Raw genomic sequence first — 27061 nt, 5'->3', positions numbered from 1 at the left:
GGGAATTAATTAGAGGAAATATTTTAATATTGCTATTCACGTCCCGGCCCGGTGCTGGGCAGGGAGGCAGCCTCACATCCCCGGCCAAGCGCCGGAGTGGGAGGCAGCCTCACATCCCAGGCCAGCGCAAGTCCCCGCCCACCAATGCTGCATGTCCTCGCGCCCCGCCCCCGCCTGCCTCGCACACAGCCTCCTGCTGTTCGGTCCTTACGGTGTCATGGCGTGATGACCATTTGCATATTAACCTTTTATTATTATGATATTTCTAAACACACAGAGGAGAGTTTATGGATAAATTAGTAACAGGCAGATAAAAAACAATTTTTTTTCAAGAAGTTACTGCCCTTGCTGGCTGGTGGCTCAGTTGGTTGGAGTTTCGTCCTGTACACCAAAAGATTGTGGGTTCGATCTCTGGCCCTGGTCAGGGCACATGCAAGAGGCAGCCAATTGATGTTACTCTCACATTGATGTTTCTCTCTCTCTCTCTATTCTTCTCTTTGTAAGTAAGTAAATAAATATGTTCTCAGGTGAAGATTTAAAAAATAAAAGTGTTGATATTTATTTTGATAGAATAAAATTTAATTTGAAAAATATTTTTAAATTGTTATAGTGAGATAAACTAAAAACACTATCCTTATTAATTGTAGATACTAAATAATATTTAGGAAATGTGTATAAGGTATAAAGAATAATTGAAAATAATCAAGAGATCATTAGCCAATTATAAACCACTAGAGGCCCGGTGCACAAAATTCGTGCACGGGGGTGGGGGGTGTCCCTCAGCCCAGCCTGCACTCCCTCCAATCTGGGACCGCTTGAGGGATGTCTGACCTCCCGTAAATGGGAGGTCGGACATCCCTCTCACAATCCAGGACTGCTGGCTCCCAACCGCTCACCTGCCTCAGCCTGATTGCCCCTAACTGCTTCTGCCTGCCAGCCTGATCACCCCCTAACCACTCCACTGCCAGCCTGATCGACACCTAACTGCTCCCTGACCGGCCCGATTGCCCCTAACTGCCCTCCCCTGCCAGTCTGGTCACCCCTAACTGTCCTCCCCTGTAGGCCTGGTCTCTCCCAACTGCCCTCCTCTGCCGGCCCGATTGCCCCTAACTGCCCTTCCCAGGCGGCCTGGTCACCCCTAACTGCCCTCCCCTGCCAGTCTGGTCACCCCTAACTGTCCTCCCCTGCAGGCCTGGTCACCCCCACCTGCCCTCCCTGCTGGCCTGATCGCCCACAACTGCCCTCCCCTGCAGGCCTGGTCCCCCCCAACTGCCCTCCCCTGCAGGCCTGGTCCCCCACAACTGCCCTCCTCTGCTGGCCCGGTTACCCCTAACTGCCCTCCTCTACTGGCCCAGTCACCCCTAACTGCCCTACCTGCTGGCCTGTTGGCCCACAACTGCCCTCCCCTGCAGGCCTGGTCCCCCCCAACTGTCCTCCCCTGCAGGCCTTGGTCCCCCCCAACTGTCTTCCACTGTAGGCCTGGTCCCCCCAAACTGCCCTCCCCTGCAGGCCTGGTCCCCCCAAACTGCCCTCCCCTGCTGTCCTGGTACCCCCCAACTGCCCTCCCCTGCTGTCCTGGTCCCCCCCAACTGTCCTCCCCTGCAGGCCTTGGTCCCCCCCAATTGCCCTCCCCTACAGGCCTGGTCCCCCACAACTGCCCTCCTCTGCTGGCCCGGTCACCCCTAACTGCCCTCTCTGCTGGCCTGATTGCCCACAACTGCCCTCCCCTGCAGGCCTGGTCCCCCCCAACGGCCCTCCCCTGCAGGCCTGGGTCCCCCCCAACTGTCCTCCACTACAGGCCTGGTCCCCCCCACTGCCCTCCCTGGCTGGCCTGGTCTCCCCCAACTGCCCTCCTCTGCCGGCCTGGTCACCTCCAACTGCCCACAACTGTCCTCCCATGCCAGCCATCTTGTGGCGGCCATCTTGTGTCCACATGGGGGCAGCCATCTTGTGTCTTGGAGTGACGGTCAATTTGCATATCACTCTTTTATTAGATAGGATTAATAAACTATAATGATTTGTTTTGAAAGAGCTGTGAAGGGCCTGGTAATAAGACTGGAAAAAAAATGCCTTTATGTACCAAACCTCCACAATATACATCACCACACACATGCAATTTTGTTGTTTTCAAGAACAAAGAGCAAGTAAAATCACTAACAAAGGGTTACTTCAAGAAAGCTAAAGGAAACTTGCTTTACTGAACATGTAAGACTAAAACAGTTTGATGATGCTAGAGAATCTAGAAGATTCTTCAAAGCAGTTTGTTCTCAAGTATTTAAATATTCTCAGCACTTACTATTTAGTACATGCTTGGAATACGGAAATAGTCAACACTTAACCAGTTAATGAATTTCTGCTGCCAATTTGCCTGCTCTTGAACCAGTGTGCTTACTAAGCAATTGGATCTAAATATCACAAGTTCAGTATTATCTAAATTGAATCAATGGGGCCCCTCAATAATTCAAACAAAGACATAAAAACTCTTTGAGGTTTGCATCTGCTCACAAGGGGTATGAAGGCATTCTACACGCAGTAATCTGGCCTTTAGCACCTTAGGAGGTGGGCGGGTGTCAGTTACTGCCGCGCTAACCCTCCTGCCGGAGCCCATCTGTGACGTCCGGGGTCCAAGCGCACCCCTGCCCATCCCCGCGGCGCTCCGGGAGATAACCCACCACCTAACTCACCAGGTTCACCAGATTCCTGTTACCCATTGGCCTCGTAATGAGAAGTTTTGCCCCTTTGAAGTTTTCTGCCCTCCTGGGATTTTATGAAAAGGCCTGGATCACCTCTGCCATGATCTATGTTTAAAGTATGTTTGGGGAAAACCTACTAGGAGCTGGCTCTGGTGTTAACAGAGAACAACTGCCTCATAAAAACTGCTTTCCACAGGAGTTCAAAGGGCTTATCCAAGTACTGCAGGCTTGTCCTGCCCCACCAACTTGCTAGGGTAGGAAGCCGAGGTTTGCCAAGTAAACTCTGACACAGATAAACCTTCTCAGTTTCCTGACGGGCTCAGGGCAGAGCGAACAATCCAGTGGGCTTCTGACAAGACGGACCCCGCACTTTGAAGTCATCGGCCCCGCACTTCCCATGCCGCTGAAGCTAATATTTATTTGGACAGTAGGTGAAGGTGAAGGACTGAATTAGGTAAATTATTGTGAAAACTCTTTCTGATATGTGATAACATCTTTCCGATTGGTACTTCAAGGAACCCAGTAAAAGTCAGGAGCAAACCAGGAGGGCTGACAACTGCTGGCAGGAAGCCAAAGTGAAGCATCACGTTACCGTGGCTCCTGCAGTTTAATCCTCCTTAATCCACCACGGCCGGTATGTGCCACCTATCAGCAGGATGAGGGGTCATCACCATATTCTCAAACAGAGCCGCCTGTTAAGGAAATTCACCAAGTACAGGCTGCTGGTGGCTGGTGGCACATTCGTGGAGTCACAGAAGGTGTGAGGAGTGGCACTACTTTCCATTTCTGCAAGTCTCTACGTCGTTTCACAGAGAACAGCTGCATTCTCTTATCAGCCCCTACGTCAATCTGGTGCAATATCACACATTGTGTAGCTTCTGCAAAACTCCCCTGTGCACTGATTAGAGAATACTGTAAAATAGTTATCTAACTATATGTGAATTCATATATAAAAATAGGTTTGACCTTATGGGTCCCTGAAAGATTTGCCCAGGGGTCCCCAGACCATATTTTGAGAACCTCTGTTCTAAAAGGACCCATATGTGCAACCCGTGCTCATTAGAAATCAGTTTCCTCTAGGTATTAAAGTAAATCCACTAAGATGGAGATTAGTCACCTTGCTAACTGGATTACAGTTATATAAGCCAGATATAACAAAATTATTTCTTTTAGTGTATATTGTGATTAAAATGTCTTACTAATTCAATCTTATACCCACCCACCCCCACCCCTGCCCAATTTGACAAATTAGTGAGAAACTTAGCAAGAATCTGTCTTTGAGAGGCAGTCTGGCAAAAAGAGTATAAGTGAAGGCACGGGGCAGTGAAATAGGGTTAATTATAACATCCAAGCCTACCTCTTCTTCCCCCAAAGATGACAGCCCTTCGCTTGTAATACAATACTTCAGTCTCCGATGCCCTGCTGGCCCACTGTCCTCTGTGTATCTCAGGAGGATCTCCCAGTCCGCAGCTCTCTGAGAGCAGGGGATCTGAACTCAGACCCAAATCCTCTCTGGAAGGGAGAGTCCAGCTCCGTCCTGGCACAGAGGGATGGTTCTGTGAGGGAAAGCTGTGACAGACAGGGCAGTCACCGAAAGCTAAGAATCAGTCAACCTAATGCCTCGGCAGAGAAGTCCACAAACAGTAAATGGCTTTTCATTCTCCGGCAATGCTGGAAACGAGATTGTTTCTCATACACTGTTCTGTTCCTCTTGAAGTTCAAACCAAACATCTCAAAGGCGTAGCTTATGTACACAAGACTGGGTGTCATTCCAGAGTTTTAAAAAATCAAATCCTTGAACAAGGAAGGAATTATAGATGCACAATGGCATGATTGATCATTTAATTTTAAATGGAAGAAAACAAAATCAGAGAGCAATCACTACCCATTTCCTTTCATTGAGCAAAGACCTGCTGGCTGAGATGTAGGGACGGTACTTTGAAGATGTACATGCCTAACATCCATTTATTTTTACTTTTGGAAGCAGGGTTGTGCTGTTTCCATAAAGTCAGTCGTCTCTGCATGCCAAAAATGGCAAAAAATAGACGCTCTCCTTTCTAGAAATGATTATAATGTACCATGACCAAAAAAGTGGTTTTTCCCTAACAGATAATCTTGCATAAAAATGAGTCATGGGATTTCAGAAATGGAAAGGCTTTTCTCAAATATGTGCGTGTAGGAACACACACACCTCCCGCTTTTTCAGCAACAGAGCTTCACTTTCCGTAAGTCGTGTTCTAATGAGCACGGCTCTGTCTGGGGCCTGTGAGTGAAAGGGGAATAGAGTATTTAGAGTTCAGCAAGAGGGAAGAAGTCTGTCTTAGAAAATAAGATTTCTCTGCTTGTGTTCCTCTGGGACGGATTTTAACTTATAAGGCAAGAAGGACTGGTAAGATGTTTCTTAAAAATAACTTCTCTTGCAACTTCATCAGCTCAATGTCAGCCCGATCGAGACATCCTCTGAGCACAGCTCGGAATGCTGTTCCTCGGGGGCTCTCGGGAGCGAGGACATGTTCCCTCCACCTTCGTGTGTCCGGGGGAAGGCTGGCCTGGCGAGATCGGGAGGGGAGCATACATGGCTCTCACCCCATGTGCACCCCAGGGTGAGCAGAGGGGGGATAAAGTGGCTGCCCCGCCACAGTTCTGTGTCACCTCTGGACAAGAGAAGAGTGACATGAACAATCCCTTCCCTTCAGCTGGACACAGCAATTTTCCAGCTTCACTGAAATCTAATTCCTTCTCATGATGAAGCTGACATGCCAGGCAACGCACTGGCTGCCCCAAGCAGCAGATAGTTACCAAGCCGACAGACATTTATGCTCTCAGATAAGAAACACAGCCTCGGGGTCAAACATGTCCTGGATTCTGGCTTTTCACCCTTACCCACACACAACTTCATACCAACGCTGCCGGCGTCCAGGGACCCAAGTGGAGGAGGGCCTTACACTCGTAAGTAAGTCCGAGGGAGTCGCCACAGGAGAACGTGGCCTATCTTTCTAAAGGGTTAATTTTATTGGGTAGCAATTAAAAATATTTTATTAAAACAAGTGTGGGATAAAATTAATTCACAGTTTCAAGACAAAACAGAAACTTCCCAAGAAATGCTGGACTTGCTCTTCCCAGGATACATGGGGTCCCGTGCACTACCCCTGCCTCCGGCGGAGCACTGGTGGGAAAATTGAGAGCCCTGGTGTAGCTAAGAAACATTTTAATTTTGGTTAAATTTTTGCCTTTGGAAGTTCCCTAATGGCTCAAAGCAAGCCAGCTCTGCTTGATGTGTTACGTGTAATACCAAGGAGAGCCCATGGCTGCTTCCGGCGTGGGGTAAGCGAAGGCTGCCTTGCCAACCCAGGACGCAGAGCGCTGCCTACTTCCCTTTGCTGACGGCTTTCTGGCCTGTCCAACCTGATGGGCCTCAGGCTCTGTGACTCAAGAGGGTCTTAACCCTTTTATCCCAGAGAGTCCTGGTAAGATGCAAACACTGTCACTAAAAGGGCTTTTCCCTGAGAAACACCATGTCCATTTCACATCTAAGAGGCCATTAACGGAAAGCGTCTTTTAGACATTTTGGGTGGTGTCTCAGGAGTGTTTTTACTGAAGAAGTGGAATATGCCCACCATCAATCTTTTCTGGGAAGTCCACCCAAAGGTTACTGCAAAGCTCTCAGGCAACTGGAATGTACCCGTGCGTGCCCCGCACAGGGCCTGGCGTCCGAGCTCTATGGGGCCTGAGGGCTGTATTCTCCAGCACTGATCTATCACTGCCCTTCAAGCTCCCTTCCCTCCTTATCTAACTTAAATACTGAGATAAGCTGCAACACTCCTGAGCTTTGCTAAATTAGTTCAAATATTTCAAGTTCTGCCAACTCACACTTCTTCCTCCCCTCCTCCCGCCCCCCCCCGCACCCCCCCCCCCCATTTTGGGTCTTGACTAAAAAGGTGAAGAAATATTTTGGAGGAAACCTCAGGGCCCAGCTTCATCAATCTTCATGTGCTACTCTCCTGAAATGCCATGCAACCCAAAGCCCATCCCAGATGGTATTTAGAGAAATAAACAAGCAAATCGACAGCCCAGCGTCAAACACTCCTCTCTTTTCAGTGGTATTTTGCCTTCTGTTGTGAAATGGCTGCTCCGGGCTCTCTGCAGCTTCCTACCATATATTACCGTCCAAACCCAGTGCACATGCCCAGAACTGAGCACCAGGTGGGCGCCCTGCTTGGCCCGGTCTGTTTTGAGGGCGACAGGCTTCTCTCCACGGCTTCCATGGCACAAGTGGCTGCATCTGTGCCATTTTCATAAACTTCACTTGGGAACAGACAAATGTGGCCCAATACACGTAGACGAGACGATGCAACCTGAGCCAGCAGAACGTCGCCTTGGAAAAGGCTTCTTATTTCGGTTCCAAACCACACATACTTGTACAGTTAACAAATGCAGCAGGGGATATTGGTCCACAACGTTCATGTGGAGGCCAAAGGCTCTGCTGTCCTCCGCCCTCCTCTCCCCACCCCCACCTGCCTTCCCAAGAACTTGTAGACTGCGTGGGAAGTTCAGAGACCAGTTAGGGGGCTGTCTTTCTGGAACCCTTGCATGCTCCAACCAGGAGAGGAACTCGGACGTATTCTAATCTAAAAGAACTCAAGGAGGGGGGTTCCCTATAAATAACGCCGTGTTCCAATAAACACCAAAAGGAGCCAATGTTTCCTGTAAGGCCACTTTTCAGATGGATTACTGGAAGGAGTATTCCTTCACAGTTTTATGGCTTACTTTACTATCATCTGCTTAAAATTTGGGTCATTTAAAACAGAGATGCTAAGATCTAAGCCTTTACTTGGATGAAATATTACAGAGGAAGCAGCAAGTCTCATTCCAAGAGCAGACTCAGAGGCAGAACTCTTGGACTCCTGGGTTCTACTCCTGGCTCAGTCCCTGGGCTCAGGTCAGCGCTCGGTCAGCATCTCACTTCTAATCCCTTCAAATCATTTGTTAGTCCCTGTTGTCTAAACAGTGGGGGAAACCCTGCGTAACACCCCTGGACCGTGTTCAATCAACAGGGATGGCTATATCTTACTTCCAAGAAGCCAGGGTGACGCGTCCCGGAGCAGAGCTAGCATGCTCCTAAGAGATCGCAGTGTCATCGAGCAGACCCTCAAGGCTCTGAAACATTTCTCCACCTGCCAGAATCGCTGCTCCTTTAATCCGTGACCTTCAAAACCTGTATCGCCCGGCATTTTCTAGTTCTTTATAGTTTGACATTAAGTAACTCTGGTTACTGAAGCCTCAAATCTCTGAGAGGCAGAATACGTAAATAGGTATGTTTATCACTAATTTATAGATGAAAACTGAGGCTTAGACAGGCTAGGAGACTTGACCAAGGGCCCAAAGCTAATAAGGAAGGGGGCTGGGACAAGTGTTCTTTTCTCTCTAACATGTGGGTCCTCATTAAGAACTCCACTTTTGGACCTAGGGAAACGGACTGAGGGAAATTGGTTCAAGTGTTTCAGGAGCCTCTGTGATGCCTTTCACGTGCAATAAAGGGTGAAGGGCCACGTTTCTTGGAAGCCCTGATTAGCACGGGTCTAGCTTGTGCCCCACTCACCTCTGATAGCTTCAGCCATGGTGCTCCCACTCCTGGCTCCTCTGGGAATAGAGGAGATGCCGATGCTTCATTCCCCTTCCTTTTAGCTCCCGGGCCCACAGGCCCATGACCATCGATGCTCCTCACTTATTACTGAAGCTTTTGCTTCCAGGAGGAGTGAAAAGCTAGGCAGATAGCTGCTCTATCCAGTTAAACGTCAGTGAGACTGCCCAGTTACTGTTTGCTTTGAGGCAAACTACATAGCTTCTCTGTCCCTTTTACCAAGAACACGATTCTCTCTTCACCTGGCCAACTCCTACTTACACTTCAGGCTTCATCGCAAACACCACTTCCCTAGAAAAGCCTTTCTTGATCTGACAGCTCCGAGAGCCAGCCTTTCTTTCCCCTTCATCTTCTCTAATCACAGTCTCATAGCACCCTGTACATCTCCTGTGCCATTTATCCTAACTTCAGCAAATAATTCTTTACAGGGTTATCTAGTTTACGTTTGCTGCCCGCCTTGACTGTAGCCCTTGGAGAGCAAGGACAGCCTTGCTTTATATAGCTCTGCTATATTCCCAACCCCGAGTTCTTAGGGACTTTTCAATCAGTATTCACTGACTGAAGATGCCTGAACGGCAGGTATTTGCTGGCTGGCACCAAAGTGAACCTTCTATGGCCATGCTGGACAGCGGGGAAGAGCGCCATGAACACCCTCCTGTCTGCAACAACCATCTGGGCCTTTCCTGTGCTCCTACAAAGAATGCAACATTTTCCCGAGACTTCCAAACCCACATCATAGAAAAGCCAAGTGATTTCTTCCCGGTCACGTCAGTGAAGTTAACATCACAAACTAGTCTTTTTAAGCGTTAACACGTATACCTCAGACCCTTTCTGAAACCAGTCACTCAATTCCTTGACGGCTTTGGGATTCTAAGAATAACGACGGCTCCTTTGGAACACTTTGCTTACACTTCTTTGGTCTCACTGTCCTAACAAGAAGCTGGAAGTAGACTTCTTGGGCTCTGAGCAGACATGGAAAAAGTAACTGGAAATACTTTTGAAGGCTCCCCCCTCTCTCTCCCCCTAACTTCATAAATGCTTCAAAATATACTCAAGGACTGGTTGGGCTCTGTATCTGAGAATAGAATATAAGTTAACTAAAGTAAGGCTACAGATCCTTTTAAAGAGCAGCTGCTTCCAGATGGAAGACCTTCTGGCAGGACACAGTAATGTGTCATTGATAACGTTTCCTGGTGACAGACAAGTGGCCTCATTTTCATTGGGGACAATTTTTCTTCAAATCCTATACGAGGAAGCGAGAGGGTGTGGACATGGCCCAGGCCCTAGCATTCTAAAGGGCACACTAATTCACTCAGGGACTATCTATTAAGCAGGCAGCGGCAAAATCCTTCTGGGCTTAAGTGGAGTCCAGCTTGGCTGAGAGCTGTAACATTCATTACCGTATAGCCTTTGTTGATAAGATCCCCAATTAGTCACTGAAAAAGGGGAGGCTAATATAGGCCACGCACATAAATAGCTAAGTGAGAGTAGTCAGATTCTCAGGATTTGGAGCCATATGGGCTGTGGCTCATGTCCTGCCTCAGCTGGTATCAAGGCAAGAAAGCATCCCTCCGCAGAACTGCCCACCTGGTGGGGTTTCGTTATGAGGTGGGGACTAGATGGCAGTTTCAAGTAGAAGAACTAGGAAGGGACAGACCCACGTGGTGAACTGCAACTTCAGGAATTCCAGAACTATGCCATGGGGCTCAGGAGCAAGACACAGCCGACAGCCCGAGAGTTTTCTTAACGGGCAGGCGGGGGTCTAGTTAGTTTGGTGAGCAGGGGAGGTTTGTAAGAATGCAATGCTATTTTCTGACCCCTCCAGTGAAGAAAAACAACATTGTGAGTGTGTATCCAGTAAATACAGATACAGACATAGACGAGGATCTGCAAAAGTGCATGCCAGATTTTGTGCCTTGTTTTCATGTATTTATATTAGGCAAGTCAGAAATGTTATTTGTATGTAATCAGATATTGAAAAATCATATCATTAAAGCAGGTGAAACATAGCAGGATGGATTAGGAGAGGCAGCAGACCTGGGCTGGAAATTGCAAAAGCCACTCCCCCCACGACCACTGACCTGGGGCCACTAAGTGTGGCTGTGTCTCTCACCGCCTGGGCTGTTTCTGATGCAAAATCCAGGGCGCCTGCCACTGGCTTGGTTACAGTGCCAACAAGCCCTTTCCCAAGGCCAGATATGAAACCGCTGACACCCCCTTCTGTTTTCACACCTTCCACTGTTGAGGTTATAACACTGGTCAATCCACCAATGATACCTAGCAAAAAAGACAAGGGCTATTTGTAACCGGGCCAAGAACAAAAGCAACAGCATTTAAAGCCAAACCCCTCAGTTCCATGCACCTGGCGAGGTAACTCAGGGTGTTTCCTCAATCTCTTGATAGGTCATAGGCAGGCCAACTCAAGGTGGAGAACCAGCAGATCTGCCTCTTAAGTTTGGAGTCAGAGAATGTATATCATATATTAGTCAGAAGTAAAGCATGTTCCAGTTTTAAAAATCAAAGAAAAGCTAAGAGTTTGAGAGTGATACTTTTCAATTCCAGAGCTTGGGCAGCATATGGGCTATGGAGAGGATATAGACAGTGGAATTAAATCTAGAGACAAGAAACTAGGGCTCTTGGGGAGACTCGGGGTTCCATAAAATATAAGGCAGAGAGGTAACTAAATACAGATCCTCGGTTTCCAAAGAACACGATGTGACTTGCCAGTGCCACCAAACGTTTGAAATGGGGTAAAAGCTGTGGCACACGTGGCTGAAAGCAGGTGTAGGCGACCAGAGTAATGACAAAGCCTGATGAAGGGCATCCTTAAAAAGCTGCCGGAGCCAGCGGCAACCTCAAGGGAGTGAGTTTGAAAGATTAATCAAGGTCAAAAAGATATTCCAAACATTTTGAGAGTTGACAGCAATGACCTTAAAGAGCCTCCACAGTGGCCAGAAGCTGGCCGGGGCTGAAGAGGACGTGGCCTTGCAGGGGAAGCGGGCCCAGTCCAGGGAGCATTTCCAGGTCCTGTGCCAGGGACACTCACAGGATGTTTACCTGGTGGCGATGGGGCTGTGAGGAAGCTCTCTAGACGCTTCAGCTCTAGTGAGACAAATTGGTAAAGGAAGCTGCTTGGGTGAGAATGTACTAACAATGCACAGCGCTTCTGGATTCTGGTGCGTTCGCCCCAGTGAGGCAATATCCCTTTCCCGTCCTTCTGAACCAAGCTCTTGCAGGGACAGAATCTTTCTGAACCTGGTCAAGCAGGGCCTACAGACAGAACTGAGCATGACCCCAGCTTTTAAACCAAGCGACTGTTATCGGTGAAGGGCTTTTTCATCGTGAAAGAAGGATCTCACTCTCAGCTATGCTTTCATGGGTCCCCTTGGTTGAGGCCACTGGTTCCTTGTCTCAGAATGAACAGCCTGTATTCTGAAGATGGTGTACATATTACCCAGTGATCCCTGCTTGGAGGGGAGTTTGCGACCTTGAAATGGTTCCCTATTTTCTCACCACACTGCTGTGTCCGTCGAGGAAGTGAGGACAGCCATGCTCTCTCTGCATCCCAAGGATGCTGGGTAAACAGAGGCAATAATGCATAGCAACGCATTTTATGTTCATTAAAAAACAGTCCTCTGTTAGTCTAATGCACTGTCACTGCAGTTACTAGAAAGAAGGATTAAATCTCTAACCCCAAGTGATTGCCCCACAATCAACTTTTAAAGCGCATAAACAGATTAATTTCAGCCAAATTTTACTTCTAGCTTGATGTCTCCCTGGGGAACGCTCCCTTTCCAGTTGGGCAGGCTTAGGGAAAGAAAGGCATTTTAATCCAAACCGCGCCCTTAGAAAGTTGATAAACAAAAACTCTCTCCCAAACTCAAAGAGACACATGAGTTTTTATTATTGATATTCCTTCTTCTTCCAAATGCTGACAATTAAAACTTCTCAGTCTTGACATGACTTCTGATAGCTTCAGACTATTTCTAGTAATCTGGTACAAACAGTTCACTTTAGTAACCATTACTAAGCATGAGCTACATGCCAGGTATCATGTGAGGTAGCAAGTACAAAGGTGCCTTCAAAGTGGTCTTCCTGCTCTCCTGGCCATCACAGCCTATCAGGGAAGCAAGATGCACACGGCTGGCTACATACAACCACGCCCGCCATGTGTGCGCTAGTCATCATTACCTCTAACTGGGGACAGTGGAGTGGGGCAAATGTCCTTTGAGTTGGGACTTACAGGCTGAACAGGATTTTGAGAGGCAATGAAGTGAGGCAGAGGAAGAGAGGGCAGAGGAGCAGTAAGAGGCCCTGGGTAGCTGGGGGACAATGGTCGGGAAAGGTGGCTGGGTTCATATTTCCAAGGGCCTTAACGAATGCCATGCTAAGAAGTTTTGAGAAAAATACAACAAAAGGAAAAGGAGTCTGAATTAAAGCATTAAAAGTCAGAATTCAAACAAATTCAGAGAATGGGTATTTACACAAGACTCAGAAACATCTGGGCCACAAACCTGGCGGCCAGATTCACATCTCACCCTCTGTGGAAGGAAGGCTCAGTAAGCGGAGGGCAAGTCTAGAAGCAGCCGATCCATATTCTAAAAAGGGGTTTTGTTGCTTACACCTTGTGACACCTTGGGGACAGAAGCCAGAGCGCAGGAAGGAATGGCCGTGGGCACGACACTTGGAAAATGAATGAAGAGTTCTCACAGGTGGTAGCAGTTGTAAGGGGAATAAAATGAGAGAGCTTGGATGGCTACCGGCACCACAGTGCCAAGCCAGGATCGACACTGTGGTCAGCTCTCTTTTCCCCGCGGGCAGTCGGATGGCTGAACAGGCATCCCTGAGGGACTGCGGCAGAAGAGCCACTCTCCTACAGCCGACAGCAGGTGACTTACCATGGGCCAGGCCATGGATGCCGGCTACCAGGTGCTCGCCACTGGTGGCCGCGTGGTATCTGATGTACTCCCGCTCCGACTGATGCCGGTTGTCCATCGTCTTTCCTAAGCCATCCGACAAGGTGCCCGCAAACTGCAATGAATTAAAAACAGAAGGAGAGTTTTAAACGCTCAGCAGAATTTTTGTTACTTAATTATCTATAATAATAAAAGTGTAATATGCTAATTAGACCGGACATCCTTCCGGACAAAGCCGGGCTGCAAGGGAAGCTTGGGTCCTGGGTGCCTGCCGGCAGCCGGAGGGAGGCCCGGGTCCCAGGTGCCAGAGGGAAGCCGGTGCTGGCAGCCGGGGGAAGGAAGGCCTACTCTTGCACGAATTTTGTGCACGGGCCTCTAGTTTTAAACAAATGCCCTCCTTGCTCCTTGCTGGGATTCAGTGAACACCAAGTGAGGGAGAGAGAAACTGTTGAATTACGTATACTGTGTGTCCCAGGAGAGTGGTTCTCAAGCATGGGACGCTTACTGGTGGACACACGCCTGCAAACAACCACTGACAATCCATCATGACATTTACCTTCCTCGATTCTGCTGCAAACTTACCAAAAAAGTAGAGGTTTAACAAAATGGCCTGCGGGAGGAGAGGTAAGCTTTGGGGTTCCCTAATGTTAAAGGACAGAGGCTCTCTGCTCTAACAATGAGTGAGATACAAAATAGGAAATGTGGCAAATGACTGCTTTAGGGTTTGGCATCAAAATTTTTAGAGAAATCAACTGCCCTTAAGTAATGCCTTTTCTTTCACTTATTCAATCATTACCGAGTGCCTAGGTGCCGGCCCCATTTGTCAAAAGCAGAAAAAGAAGTATATGTAAAAGTTCACAGGTCAGGTCACCTTTTATTCAAGTGGCACATTTGAACTCATGGCTTCCCATGTAAACTCCGCCCCCACCAATCAGAGAGAGATTTTATTTATCCTGGCCTATTTTAACCAGAGAAGCTGTCCCATTCATCAAAGCTGGATAAAAAGGACATAAAAGTCTGTTTTGTCACAAGACAATTTGAAAAGGTTTAAAGTGACAGTTAATAAACCACAGGGTACTTATCCTCATCGTTCAGGCATAAAAAAGGAAGGATATCAAATATATAATTAACCTTCTCGGGAAGGATCTACCAAAACAAGTGGTTTAAGTGCCAATGACCCAGGACTAACCTTTTAGAAAACACACAGGAATGTTGCTCAGATATAAAGCGCAGTGGCGAGATGGGAGGCAAACAGCCTGCCCTGAAGACCCAGGATGCTGGGTGGCCACCAGGAGGCCTGCCGCATTGTGGTCGGGAGAGGGGGTCACACAGATCTGCCCTGGACGCCCTCAGTCCTAGGCTTCTAGATGCCAGTGACAGGGGAAGGGGCGTTCTGGGTAAGGAGAGGGACTGGAGGCAGGAGCAAGGAGCAGCCATTCCACGGGAAGCAGTGGTCCCTGCAGCAGGACGTGGGAGCACCCCTTTCCTTCACTAGGCCCAGATGCCTTTATGACCCAGGGCAGTGATTAACGGCCTTTCTAGAGAGGCGAGCCCTATCATTAGTTGCTTTTTGCCTTCCCTTCCCTGTCATTCCCTAATTAGAGAACTTAAAGCAAATGGAAATTAGTTTTACAATTTCCTTTAGAATGAGGACCCCCTGGAGTGTTTGTGAAGCCAGCGCTGTGAATCTCTAAGTGGGGCTTTTAGTCAGGAACCTCATCTAAGAGCCATGGGCCTGGGCATCTGACCAAAACAGATTCTAGTCCTCTCTCAACCATTCCGGTGGCTACATGACCCTGAGGAGCCCACCCGGGCCCCCTCTCGGCATCTGCAGAGCAGTGATAGCACCGACACTGCCAGGTGGCCGTGGCTCAGGGTGCGGCATCGAGTCAGCATTCTTACTGTTATCGCCAGTCACTACTAGTCCAAGGAGAAACACCCTGTCATCTGAAGAACGCCTTTCAAAGACTGAGCATTATGGTCATTTACATTAGGATTTACCACCAATAAGGAGAAAGCAGCCAACCAGGCCTTTCCGGAGTGAGCTTCTGGAGTGGTACCATCTGTAAAATTAGTGCTGGACTCGGCGGTTTCCAAAGCCCTTTCCAGCTGGTAGCATGTGATCTAAGATCCAAGCTAGAATGTCTTTATCAAGCACGTACGCTGGGCCTGACGCAGGCCTAGGTGCTGCGGGGGGTGGAGGGTGGGAACAGAGGGCAGCCTGGCCCTAGTCCCAAGGAGGACAGTCTCGGTAAGACCCCACCTCCACCCGCGGACAGCCAGCAGCAGGAGCAGGAGACGCAAACTGGGAGCACCCGGGAACTGCGAAAGGAGAGGGAAATAGGACCCTTGTTACTGGAAAGGCCCAAAGAGCCCCTGCCACGTGCAGGAATTCTGTAGGTGCCAGTGTTCTTCACCGAGTTTGGACAACAGTGCCTCCGGGGTGCCTCGGGGGAGGGGTGTGAAGAGAAAGGGCGGTCCTCAGAAGTGCACTGTGGGGTGAGGGCTGCCAGAGACGGGCTCCACCTGAAGGGTCACCCAGGCTCCTCTCAGGGTCTAGTTCCCATTCTCCTTAAACTCCTAATTTGCTTGAAAAGAGATTTCATTGGAAGAGGTATGAAGCGGAGGCCCATCTACCTATTCCAGCAGCTGACTAGGAAGAAGTTAAAAATGCCAATATACTGCCCCCTCCCCCTAGAGAGAACATGGGAGAATAATCTAGGCAAACTGCCCTATCCTAGCCCCTCTGCAGCAACCCCCCATCAATAAAGCAAGCCTAACACCCAAGGTTTATGAGGGAGCCTGCGCCAAAAGCCTAATTGCCAACAGATTCCGCTGCAGCCGCCTCGGCCCCAGCACTGTCTGCTGGTGGGTTCTCTGCAGAAACCACTCTGGCCCCAGGAGGAAGAGGTGAGAGGGCCTAAGAGAGCACTCTCCCTTAAATGCTGGGTTCTCCCATGTGCTTGCTTCTCAGGTGCCCACCTTGACCGTGGCAAGGTGCCCACAATCTAGTCACCTTACTCCACTAGTACGTCTTCCAGCTGAATTCCTACTCCTCTGTAAAGAATTACTCGTGCAAGCCAGCTGAACTTGTCCTTTGTCACTTGTGAGTAAAAGTAAAGGATACAAAGACACTCACAGGAAGTGATTATAAAATCTTCACCCATGCCCTGCTGGCGTGGCTCAGGGTTTGAGCACTGACTTATGAGCCAGCAGGTCACGGCTCGATTCCTGGTCAGGGCATATACCCGGGTTGCGCGCTCGATCCCCAGTGTAGGGCATGCAGGAGGTGGCCAATCATTGATTCTCTTCATCGCTGATGTTTCTACCTCTCACTCTCTCTCCCTTCCTCTCTGAAATCAATAAAAAATATATTTAAAAAGATAAAATCTTCACCCCTAAAAATGTGGCTTTGAGAACTCAGAAAATATAGGAAGATGTTAAAATCCACGATCCAACCAAACCCAGACTGATGAGAGGCTAATCAGATTTTACGAAAAGAGCCATTTTATAGGAACTAAACTGAAGCCAGCCTGGTGAAGGGTCCTGTGGTTAAAGCCCGGGCCTCGGGCCAGCCGCCTGGGCTTCTGAGTGCTGAATCCAGGGCACCACAGAGGCTGTGGCCTTCTCTCTCGCTGTGGGAGCACTTAGTCATCCTTAATTCTATCTCTCACTCCCACCTCAGTGGGAAAGCAAATCACACCCGGTATCTTATTTCTCCCTCAAAGACAGGGTGACAGCTTGGGCTGGAGAGGGAGGTGATTCCAGTAAGCTCTCTTTATGGTGCCCTCTGGCACTGTCTTCCCTGAGGCTGCAGTGTTATTTCACCCATGTCCTTGACTTTGAAGATGATCGTCAGAACAGAGCGGGGACACTCGTGAGAGCTACCCCATCCCGTGGGAGTGACGGTGCAAGACATCCATCAAATTTATTTCGGAACTTTTTCAGAGCAGATGCTCTCTGGCATGTTCGTGGATGATCAAAATGGGAACTGAAGGCTGGAGGCAGATATTCAGATCATGCCCAGGGAAAACCAGTCGCGGTGGCACTGGGGGAAAGGCGGAAATCATCAGGAGAGGAGCAAATTCAATCCAGCTATGCATCAGTCAACCAACCCCAAACCCTACTGTGTGCAAGGCTAGCAAGTGAGAACCATAAATGAGAAACGGTCCCTGCCTCCTGCCTTCAGGACCTCAGCCAGGAGGTATGTATGTGGCATAACCGAGAGACATTCATTCATATCAGAATTCAAATTCTGACTGTGTCATTTACTAATTGTAAGATCATGGGCAAGTAACAATCTCTGTGAGCCTCCATTTCTTCTACTTACAAGGACATACACGGAAAGCACTAGACAAGACATGTAAAGTACTTGCACGGAGCATGAAGTGTCAATTTCTTCACGTGCAAAACGGGAACAATCAGATTCCACGGGGCTGTTGTGAGGACTAAGTGCGATGGTGTGCACGCGAGGCATTTGGCTCCGTGAGTGTGGAGGGGCATAAAGCACCGGGGCAGTGAGCATGTGCGAGGCTTGCACACTGGGAAAGGACTAGCAATTGGGAGGTAATTTGCAGATAATTTGTAAGTCTACTCGGTATAAACATAACTTCCAACACCAGAAGGACCATTTGCAGAGACTTAAGTCAATATAGTTCATTTTGTAGCTATTTCAAGTCCACAAAAAAAACAACCACGCGCACACACACAAAACCTTAAGGCTGCAAGTGAATACTGTCCTTGCTAAAATGAAAGGTTCCAAGGAACAGAATGTCCTTCAGAAAACCTGCTATTACATTTGCAAAGACAACAGTGATCTCCACACCCCACCCCCTTCTCTCACCAGAGGACGCTCAGAGCACACCACACTCGTGAATTCTGGCCACAGCCTGAAGTCATTGATTTCTCTGAAGCCATATTTTCAGCCAGGGGGTAAAAATGTCAGAAGAACTTCAAGATGTCAGTTCTACTGCCTCGCCGACACACAGTGTGTGTCAATACCCCACCTTCCAAAAATAAAGCCATTGTCTACAGAAACGGAGCCACTACCAATTAGGCTGGGTTTGGGGCTGGGCTCAGAACAGATGGTTTTACAAAACTGACATTCAAGTAGATGCCGGAATGGTGAAAGAGAAAAATATTCACACTGTGTCCCTCTGTTCTGTCCGATCAGTTTTCCTGACCCTTTTATGATATGCAGCAAGCCTGGGATGCCAGCGGCATTTGGCCAGTGTAACAGGAGCCTCGGCTTGAATTTCTCCCCCTTCTCTGGGGTTCTTCTTTCACAGTTATTTACCTAATGGAAATTTCCTCTTTAATATTCCTGCTCACTGAGGAGTTGCCGGTGACGGTGCTTTTCTTGTCACCAGGGGAGACGGTGAGCACGTATAACAGGAAAAGGAAGAGAAGGGACAGGCCCTGCAGTGTGAGGAGAGCCTGTGTTCTTCCAAGTCGGAGGCTGTCCAGCTGCGAGTCTCAGCCACCAGCACAGCTCCAGTTCTGCTCAGCGTTGCCCACGAGGAGCTATGCTGAACACACAGATTCGCAAAACGCAGCTAGCTACATATTGTGTCTGTGAGTAAGGAGGACGTGAACTGTGTGGGGGCTGCCCTCCTGCAGTTAATCAGACAGAATCAAATTCTTATTCTATCCCTCACTCCCTCAATAAGTATGCGCCTGGGGAGAGCTGCTGATCTTCCCTGAACCTCAGTTTACCCACCTGCAAACAAACAGATGGCCTCGCCTCTAGAGGAGTGCTGTGAGGGGTTCAGGAGGTGATGCCAAGGACTTGGCACGGTGGCCGGCACCCACGGCCGTCATGTTGCTGAGTTTCTGAGCAGCAGCTCCGAGGCTTCCAGGGCGCTGGCCCACTGCTAGGAAACCTCCTCAGGTCAGGAGGACTCGTCCCTCGCAGCTAAGAGGCCACCGCTTCTCTGTTTCATGTTGTCAACATGGCCACGGCTCAGAATGAGGCTGAGAGGGAGTTTCGCCTTGATGCTGAAAACCCCTTTTGTGATACTTGTGAGCCAGGAGGGGTTAAAGGAAAATGGGATCCAATGAGCAGTGGGTATCTGTCACCAACACAAGGCAAACCAAACAGCTAGTCCTCACTCAGCCAAATGGTGAAGGCGGCGGTGGGGGCAGGGAAAGGGCGTTTAAAAAAGGCATGGAACAATTTGAGGTTTGGCAAGAAAGAGGCATTTTTGGACCCCAGATCTCTATCCAGTAGATGTAGAGCAGGTTTGTCTGTTTTCAGTTCTGCTCGGTTGTGACTGTGTATGTAGTCCCCTTAAGGCAGAGAAGGGGGAAAGGATCCAGAAAAGAGACCCTGAATGAGAACAATCAAGACATTTTAAAGCTCGGACTGACATTCTACTCTAGCAACACGCCTAAGCCAATGACCTTGCTTTTTTTTGGGGGGGGACGCGGGGGGGACAGGTGGGTGTTCTCTGAAGACCTAAAGGCCTCCTGCCCTAAGACACACACCATGTTGCTATTTCACGGATAAACACTTATCAGGCAACAGACACTCCTTTTCAGTTAAGAAAGAAAGTCATCCAAAGCCACCCAGAATTATCTCAGCACACAAGGTCTAAACATAAGCAACAAAGTCAGACCTCAAGATGGCCCTGCTTCTCAGAGCCCAGGACGCACGCCTGCTGACCTGGCAAGTCTCTGCTGCTCTGACCCACTTGTGAACTCAGATGTGTTTCAGATTAATCTAGAGGCTTGGAGTGGTGTGAAGCACTCGGAATAGGGTTTTGCCTTTTCTTTAACAAGGAACGGTGGCGTTTGCTATGAGGCTAAAAGCACAGAAATAAGCAGAACACCCACAGGAAGACTGATTTTCATCACCAGACAAGTGTCATGGCTTAGTCACGTCCCATTTTCCCTGTTTCCTCCGTGTCAGTTAGAAAGAATCGTGTGCAGGATGAATCTTTAAACCCAGCTGTGGACGGGATGGTGTCCCCCACCTTCCAGCTCTTCATCAGCGAGGCCTCCTGCACCTTCCGCAGAAGGGGATGGGGCAGTGCTGAGGGTGCAGGCCTCCCCTGCCGGCTGCGGAAAAGTCCCTGAAGCTCCCAGACAGAGTCAGAGGGGGGGTTTATGCATACACGAGGGGGGCACGCCTTCCCACCCCACGCGAGACCTCCAGTTTTGCCATCTAACAAGGTTTTCACTATGCGTAAACAGCCCACGCCTCAGTACCGAACCAGGAGACAGAATATGATGTGAAAGAAAAAAATAAGAACCCTGTGAGGTGGTCACACCATAATGTCTGACTCGGCAGATAAACTATTTCAACACCAGGAAAGCACACAGGCTTTGAGAGGCCAGGAGTCTCAATCCCGACTCTGTTCAGGGGTGGGCAAACTTTTTGACTCGAGGGCCACAATGGGTTCTTAAACTGGACCGGAGGGCCGGAACAAAAGCACGGATGGAGTGTTTGTGTGAACTAATATAAATTCAAAGTAAAGGAGCGGAGGGGAGAGCAAGAGAACCGGATAGAACAGCCGGATCCGGCCCGCGGGCCGTAGTTTGCCCACGGCTGCACTAGATCCAACTGGGGGAACTTGAGCAACACACACATTCTCTTCAGGGTTGGTGTCCTCATCTAAAGACAGGAGTACACGACCCACAGACCTGCTAATCCAGAGAGGCCTTGGTTTGAAAAGTACTTGGGGGGAAACACAAAGAATGTGTAAAGGCCAAGGGTTTCTACTGCAAAGTCTGTTCTTCTGAGTGTCCCACTGCCCCTCCCTCCCCAGCTGAAGGCTGTGTGTGTCTCAGCCTGTGACCGAGGTATCACCTGTACCCATTCTGGAACAAAGAGAAGCTTAAGGAAGTCCATTATAACAAAAGAAAGTCTCCAAATACGGAAATTTAGAAATGCAACCAAACATTTCACAACAGAGAAGAAGCTGGAGCTTATCGCATTCCCAGCCACGAGGGCTTCATTCCTGTAAAGAACTTCGCATTTCAAGTGAACAGATACATTCTCTTTAATGCCAAAAGCCGGGGAGAAAGGCGACGGGTGATGTCACGGAGAACAGCAGTCCTAGATGCCAGGCACCGGTACAAGCTGAACTTCTTACTGAAAAAGTCAAGTATGTTTCAAGGGTTTGAAATACCTTGATAAGATTTTCAGGAAAAAATCTCCCCAACTGGATGTTCAAATAAAAGAAGTTTTAGGTGAGTAAATAGCCAAATTGATAAAGGAAAGCTTCCAACTGCTAAGACCACAGTGTGACCTTTGGAACTGTGAACATAGGTCAGCAACACCGCATCTCAGGCACTGTTCTACAGGCTTAACAGTTGGGAAATCATTTAATTCGTTTCAGCCTCACAACAAACCTACGAGGTAGGCTCTGTTATTATCACTGTTGTGCAGATGAAACGTAAAAAGACCACGATTGTCTCTAACAAGAGTCTGCTAGGAATTACCCACAGATGATACTGGGTAATATATGAAGGGAACCCAACCATGATTTTTGTTATTATCTCCATGGAAAATTCCTTCCTGAACGCCCGTAAAAATCTTACAGAGACACCAGGTAAGATAGCTTTCTTTTCCCGAGCACTGGGGGTGACAAAGGAAGGTAGCTGAGGGAAGTATGTAAATGACCCAGTTTCTGAGAAATTGCATGCAATCCCTGGACAAGAAAGAGGGCCAGGCTCTGACCCCTTCCTGAGCAATACTCCAACGCAGACACTTTGCCTTCCATCACCTGGACTTGCCCTTAGGCATGCAGCCTAGGCTCCCCCCTCTCCCTTCCCCAAGCTCTCACTGTCACCACCTGAAAAAGCCCCAGAAAAAGAGGAGGTTCTGTAAACGTTCATTAGGGGATCAATTACAACTCACATGGACCCATGAGGCTGGGAAGAAAGATGGAGGCCAGCTGGGGCAGGGACCAAGACCAGGGATTTCCAGAGCTCCTGCCTGTGGAGAGGTCTGCTCTTCCTCCCCAGCTTCTGGCAGAGGATTTGCTGAAGGAGGTGGCGTGCCAAAGCCACAAAACTAAAAGATTTAATTAATCGGAGCTGGTCTGGTCAAGCAAATCTAATTCCAGAAACTAGAGGGAGAGAATAACACAAACCACTCGTGCTCCTAGGGCAAAACACGATCTTGGGAGGGCACCCAGTTCAGCCTCCATTCCTCGCCTCTCCATCTCTGCCACTCCTCTCTCTCCCAACACCACCCAGCCAGCCCGGAGCACCTTTTATCCCAGGAAAACCAAGGTGCTGTTCCTACGAGCCTGCATCCGCAGGAAGCTAAAGATACAAAGGCCAACCCTTCATTCTAGTCATGTTCAGGGAAGCCGTGCCTCAGCAACTGTGACGAAGGCTAGATGAGACCACAGACTGGGACCAGGTCTTTAGCATCTGGGAGAACCACGGAGGTTGAACCTCTTTTGGGGGGGCAATAGGGAATGGAAGGCAGATCAGATCCTAGGTACTTAAGTCCTGTCTCATTTCTCCTGAGCTTGGCTTGACCCCAGGCTCAAGGGAAAGGCCAAAGGAAGATTTTTTTAAAATGGAAAGTGTTTCCACACCGTCAGGTGGAATAAAACAAAATAAAAATGCAATTGGCTTAGTTCTATTTCCCAGTAGCTGCTCAGAACCCTCTGGTCTCTACCAGGAGGCCCCTGGTGGCCTTTCTGTAGGTATTCCTACCTCTGCCATCTTACAACCATACCAAGGGTGACCTGGGAGAGGACTCTGAGCATTCACACCCATCTACTTCCTGCAGAGCTGGTGGTGGTTTTTTGTTTTTGTTTTTGGGTTTTTTTGGTGTGTGTGTGTGTGTGTTTTTTTTTTTTTTTTTTAGCAGAATTAGCCATTCACTGCTGAATTAGCCATTCCTAGGTTAATAAATTTCAGGCCTAAAAAACAAGTCCTGGAATGAGGAAGAAAACACAATTCATTGCGCTCAATAGCTGCCCTTTCTGAAGGTGACTCACTGGGACTATTCTGATGTGTTGCTTTCAAGAGAAAACCTTCAATTACTAGAAAGGATAGAAAATGGGCTCTGGTTCAATATACTTCCTACTTAAAAGAGAGCTAATTAACGCTTGCTTATCAAAAAGATTCACCCGTTTTCTGATCTAAACAGAACTGATTCTTGAAGACTACGTTTCCTTAAGGGCCTCTGTTATGATTTCAAGAGCTGAGGCTGATTCTCTAGCTCCCTTTCCATTGCCCTTCCCCAGAAACAAATAACCCTTCCTCAAGATTCTTCCCTTTAAACACCAGGCTTTGATCCTCACTGAAATACAAGTCCTGCTGGGAAATTCTTGCTGCTATATACCCTTTACTGCAAATGAAAAGCTCAGAAAACAAGTTTTGCAGGGGAGGTACACATGGGAGGAAATCAAGCACCGGGCACCAGAAGGAAAGAAGAAATACGAATCCTCTCTAGAGAAAAAGAACGTAAGTCAGAGCCCCAATTGGTTTTTTTTTTTACACAATGTCCAGCATACAATAAAAATTACCAGATATGTAAGTGAATAAAATGACTGAAAACTGAGGGGAAAAAAAAGAAACAGAAAATCACTCAGCAGTTATCCAGACATTAGAGCTATTCGATACAACGTTTAAAATAGTAACAATGATCTCCCAAAAGTTATAAAAAAGAGAAAATTTTACCAGAGAACTGAAATTAGGATTTTAATAGATGGCTGAAGAGCAGAGTGGATAGAGTATCAAAGAGGATTAGTGAAGTAGAAAAAAAGTCAGCAGAAAATATCCAGATCAAGGCATGAATAAAAACAAGAGGGTGAAAGGCAGAAAGGAGCTTAGAAGACATACGGGACATGGTTAAAAAAAAAAAAAAAATTCAACTTCCATGTAACTGGAGTCACAGAAGGAAAAGAGAGAAAGAGGGCAGAAGCGGTATCTGAAGTGACGTTAGCCAAGAATTTGTAGCAAGAATCAAGCTACAAATTCAAGATACTTTATAAATCCCAAGCCAGAGAACCCTATCGAGGCACATTTATTATTACAAACTAAAGACAGAAAATAAAAATTAAAAGCAGTCAAAGGGAAACAGGCATATCACCTTCACAGGAGCAACAATAATACTGACAGCTCTTTCGACAGAAACAACAGAACAATAATGGGATCATAAAAGGGCTGAAAGAAACTTGCCAATCCAGAATTCTAAGTTCAGTGAAAATATCTTTAAAAATATGGGTGAAATAAATATATTTTCTGGGGGGAAACCAACCTGAGAAAACCCATTGCAGAGGACCCACAAAAGAAAGTTCTTTTGTGGATAATAACCCTATATGGATACGCAAAGAAAAGAATGAATGATAATAGGCCAAATATGCATATAAATCTAAATGAATATTGACCATTTAACACACACACACACACACACACACACACACACACAAATGGGACGAATAAACACTCAATGACCCAGTAATTCTGCGCCTCAGTGTATACTGGAGACTCTTGTGCGTGTGCTCCAGGACCTTGAACAAGAAGGTCACAGCAACATTGTTCATAATAGCAAACCGCTGGCAAACAGTCCAAACGTAGGACAGACACATTATGACACATTCAAACAATGCAGTACTAGATAGCAGTGAAAACATGAGCCACAGATAAGCACATCAATAGGGATGGTTATCAGAAATGTAATGTTGCCCAGCCAGAGTGGGTCAGTGGTTAAGTATCAACCTATGACCCAGGAGGTCATGGCTCGATTCCCGGTCAGGACACATTGCCTGGGTTGCCGGCTCGATCCCAAGAAGGGGCCATACAGGAGGCAGGTGATCAATGATTCTCTCTCATCATAGATGTTTCTATCTCACTCTCCCTTCCTCTCTGAAATAAATAAAAGTATATTTATAAATAATTTAGTCCTACACTTATTGCCACCCCTGCCGATTTTTCTATTGACTGAAGGTTCTGAAGGCATGTGCCACAGTAAATAACACAAGACAAGCATCAAAACACCTACGGTATCCCTCAAAACCCATACGTGTGGACGTAACAGGAAACGTAGGAACCTAGTTAGTGCGTGGCAGCTGATGAGATTTCTTAGCACCTCTCAGATAAGCAGGAGCGCAGACATCACTTGCCCCTGGGATGCCGACAGAGACCTGAAGGGCGTATCTGAAACCAGCATCTGGGGAGGAAAACAAACCTTCCAGAGCCCCTGGCAAAAAGTAGGAGGCCAGACAGGAAGAACTCCCTGAGGCGGATGGCACAGCTATCGCTCCTCCGCCCAGCGTGCCAACGGTGTGGCGGACGGGCCAGAGGAGGACCAGAGGATCTTGAACCTTGCCGACTTAAGTCTCCCAAAGGGTCAGAGGCATGGGAACACAGGAATTCATTGCCCTGACGCTTCTCCATCCTCAGGTAAGTGCCACAACCTCCCCTGTTAGCAAAAGAAGAGTGAGTGCAGAATGGACTGAAAACGAGCCTCGGAACTTCAGAAATGAACAAGAGGAGAAAGTAAAGTTGGGAGGTAGTTCCTTAAAAAAAACCAACGACGACACAACCTGAGTTACGTTTTGACAAGATGGCTCTCAATGCTGTTGAGAGCATTGCCGTGAGAAGGGGGAGCCAGGGTGGAGGCAGGGCTGCTTCAATAAGCCAGCCTGGCGTCCCTGGCCAGCGGGCCTCAGGGGGCGGGGGGAGGCAGGTGACCACACATTTGCCACGCAGCCCCACCTACGTGCGGTCTTGGGCATGGAAGGACCACGCTGTCCCCACCCTGTCCTGAGATTCTGCGTGTAGGGGAATGTTAGGGCCGGAGTTCCAAGAAGCCAACAGGAAACCTACGCGGCCTTTGTTTAAACACTGGTGAGAAACAGTACCCACTGCTTCTCACAATACATGTCCCCTTTGAATTCACACAAGTAAAACTAAAATTCGCCTCAAAATCTGAACACTGTCACCTGCCTTGAGAGGAAACAGGAAAGGAGGCATTTCCAGAGAAAACCTCCCAGTTTGGAGAGGATGGGGCAAGGGAGGGCTGGGGGTACAAGAACCGTGAAACACACGCCTGCAGAGTATGTCCTTCCCCTCAAACGGAGGTCATGTCTAGGTGAGCTCTGTCTGAAGAAAATGGTGAAACAATTCGATGGACTGATCAAATGGGGTCAGGTAAGTTAATTTCCCCAAATGTGGTTTGGGGCTCAATGGCAAACATTCCATCTACTGTGCTCCAAATTATGCAAATTATGCACAGCTGAAGGAACCCCTCCCCCTTCTTCCTGCCTTGCTAGGCTGCTTGTTTAAGAGAGGGCTACTAACTAACCCACCGCCTTCTTCCCCTTTAACAGAACCCCGAGTCAGTTCGCTCTGGGCTCGAGGAGAGCGATTTCCCGCTGTCTAGATGGAGACACTATTAGGTTAATTGGAGATGCTGGAGGCAGCCCACAGCTTAGTCCTGGGCAGAGGCGCCCTGGCCAGAAAGAACAGTGGGGCTGGATTTGCAACCTACCTGCTGTGAACAGGTCATGATTTGGTTTTAGCTCTAATTCTATAGGAAGCAACTCAGGTTTGTTTTTATCCCCCAAGAGGGTAGGGGGCTGCTGATTTTGTTTTGGCCCCTTCTGTGAAAAGTGTAAGCTCTACCCATACACATAAAAATACCTGTAAATCGCCAAAACCGGTTTGGCTCAGTGGATAGAGCGTTGGCCTGCGGACTGAAAGGTCCCAGGTTCGATTCCGGTCAAGGGCATGTACCTTGGTTGCGGGCACATCCCCAGTGGGAGGTGTGCAGGAGGCAGCTGATCGATGTTTCTCTCTCATCGATGTTTCTAGCTCTCTATCCCTCTCCCTTCCTCTCT

At 48.2% G+C, this 27061-nt stretch overlaps 1 protein-coding gene across 6 annotated transcripts in view; it reads right to left on the bottom strand.

Moving 5' to 3' along the window:
* VPS13D (vacuolar protein sorting 13 homolog D) overlaps nt 1-27061 on the bottom strand; it is a 227983-nt gene that overhangs the window by 35787 nt on the left and 165135 nt on the right. For all 6 annotated transcript variants that reach the window (XM_080653615.1, XM_080653616.1, XM_080653617.1 and 3 more), the window contains 2 exons: nt 13233-13365; nt 10416-10611 (listed from right to left, as the gene is read on the bottom strand). In XM_080653615.1, coding sequence (XP_080509741.1) covers nt 10416-10611; nt 13233-13365 — 329 coding nt within the window. The remainder of the gene's footprint in view (nt 1-10415; nt 10612-13232; nt 13366-27061) is intronic.

Source organism: Plecotus auritus (assembly GCF_963455305.1).
Source record: "Plecotus auritus genome assembly, chromosome: 2".
NCBI lineage: Eukaryota > Metazoa > Chordata > Mammalia > Chiroptera > Vespertilionidae > Plecotus > Plecotus auritus.
This window is presented reverse-complemented; position numbering and strand designations above follow the sequence as displayed.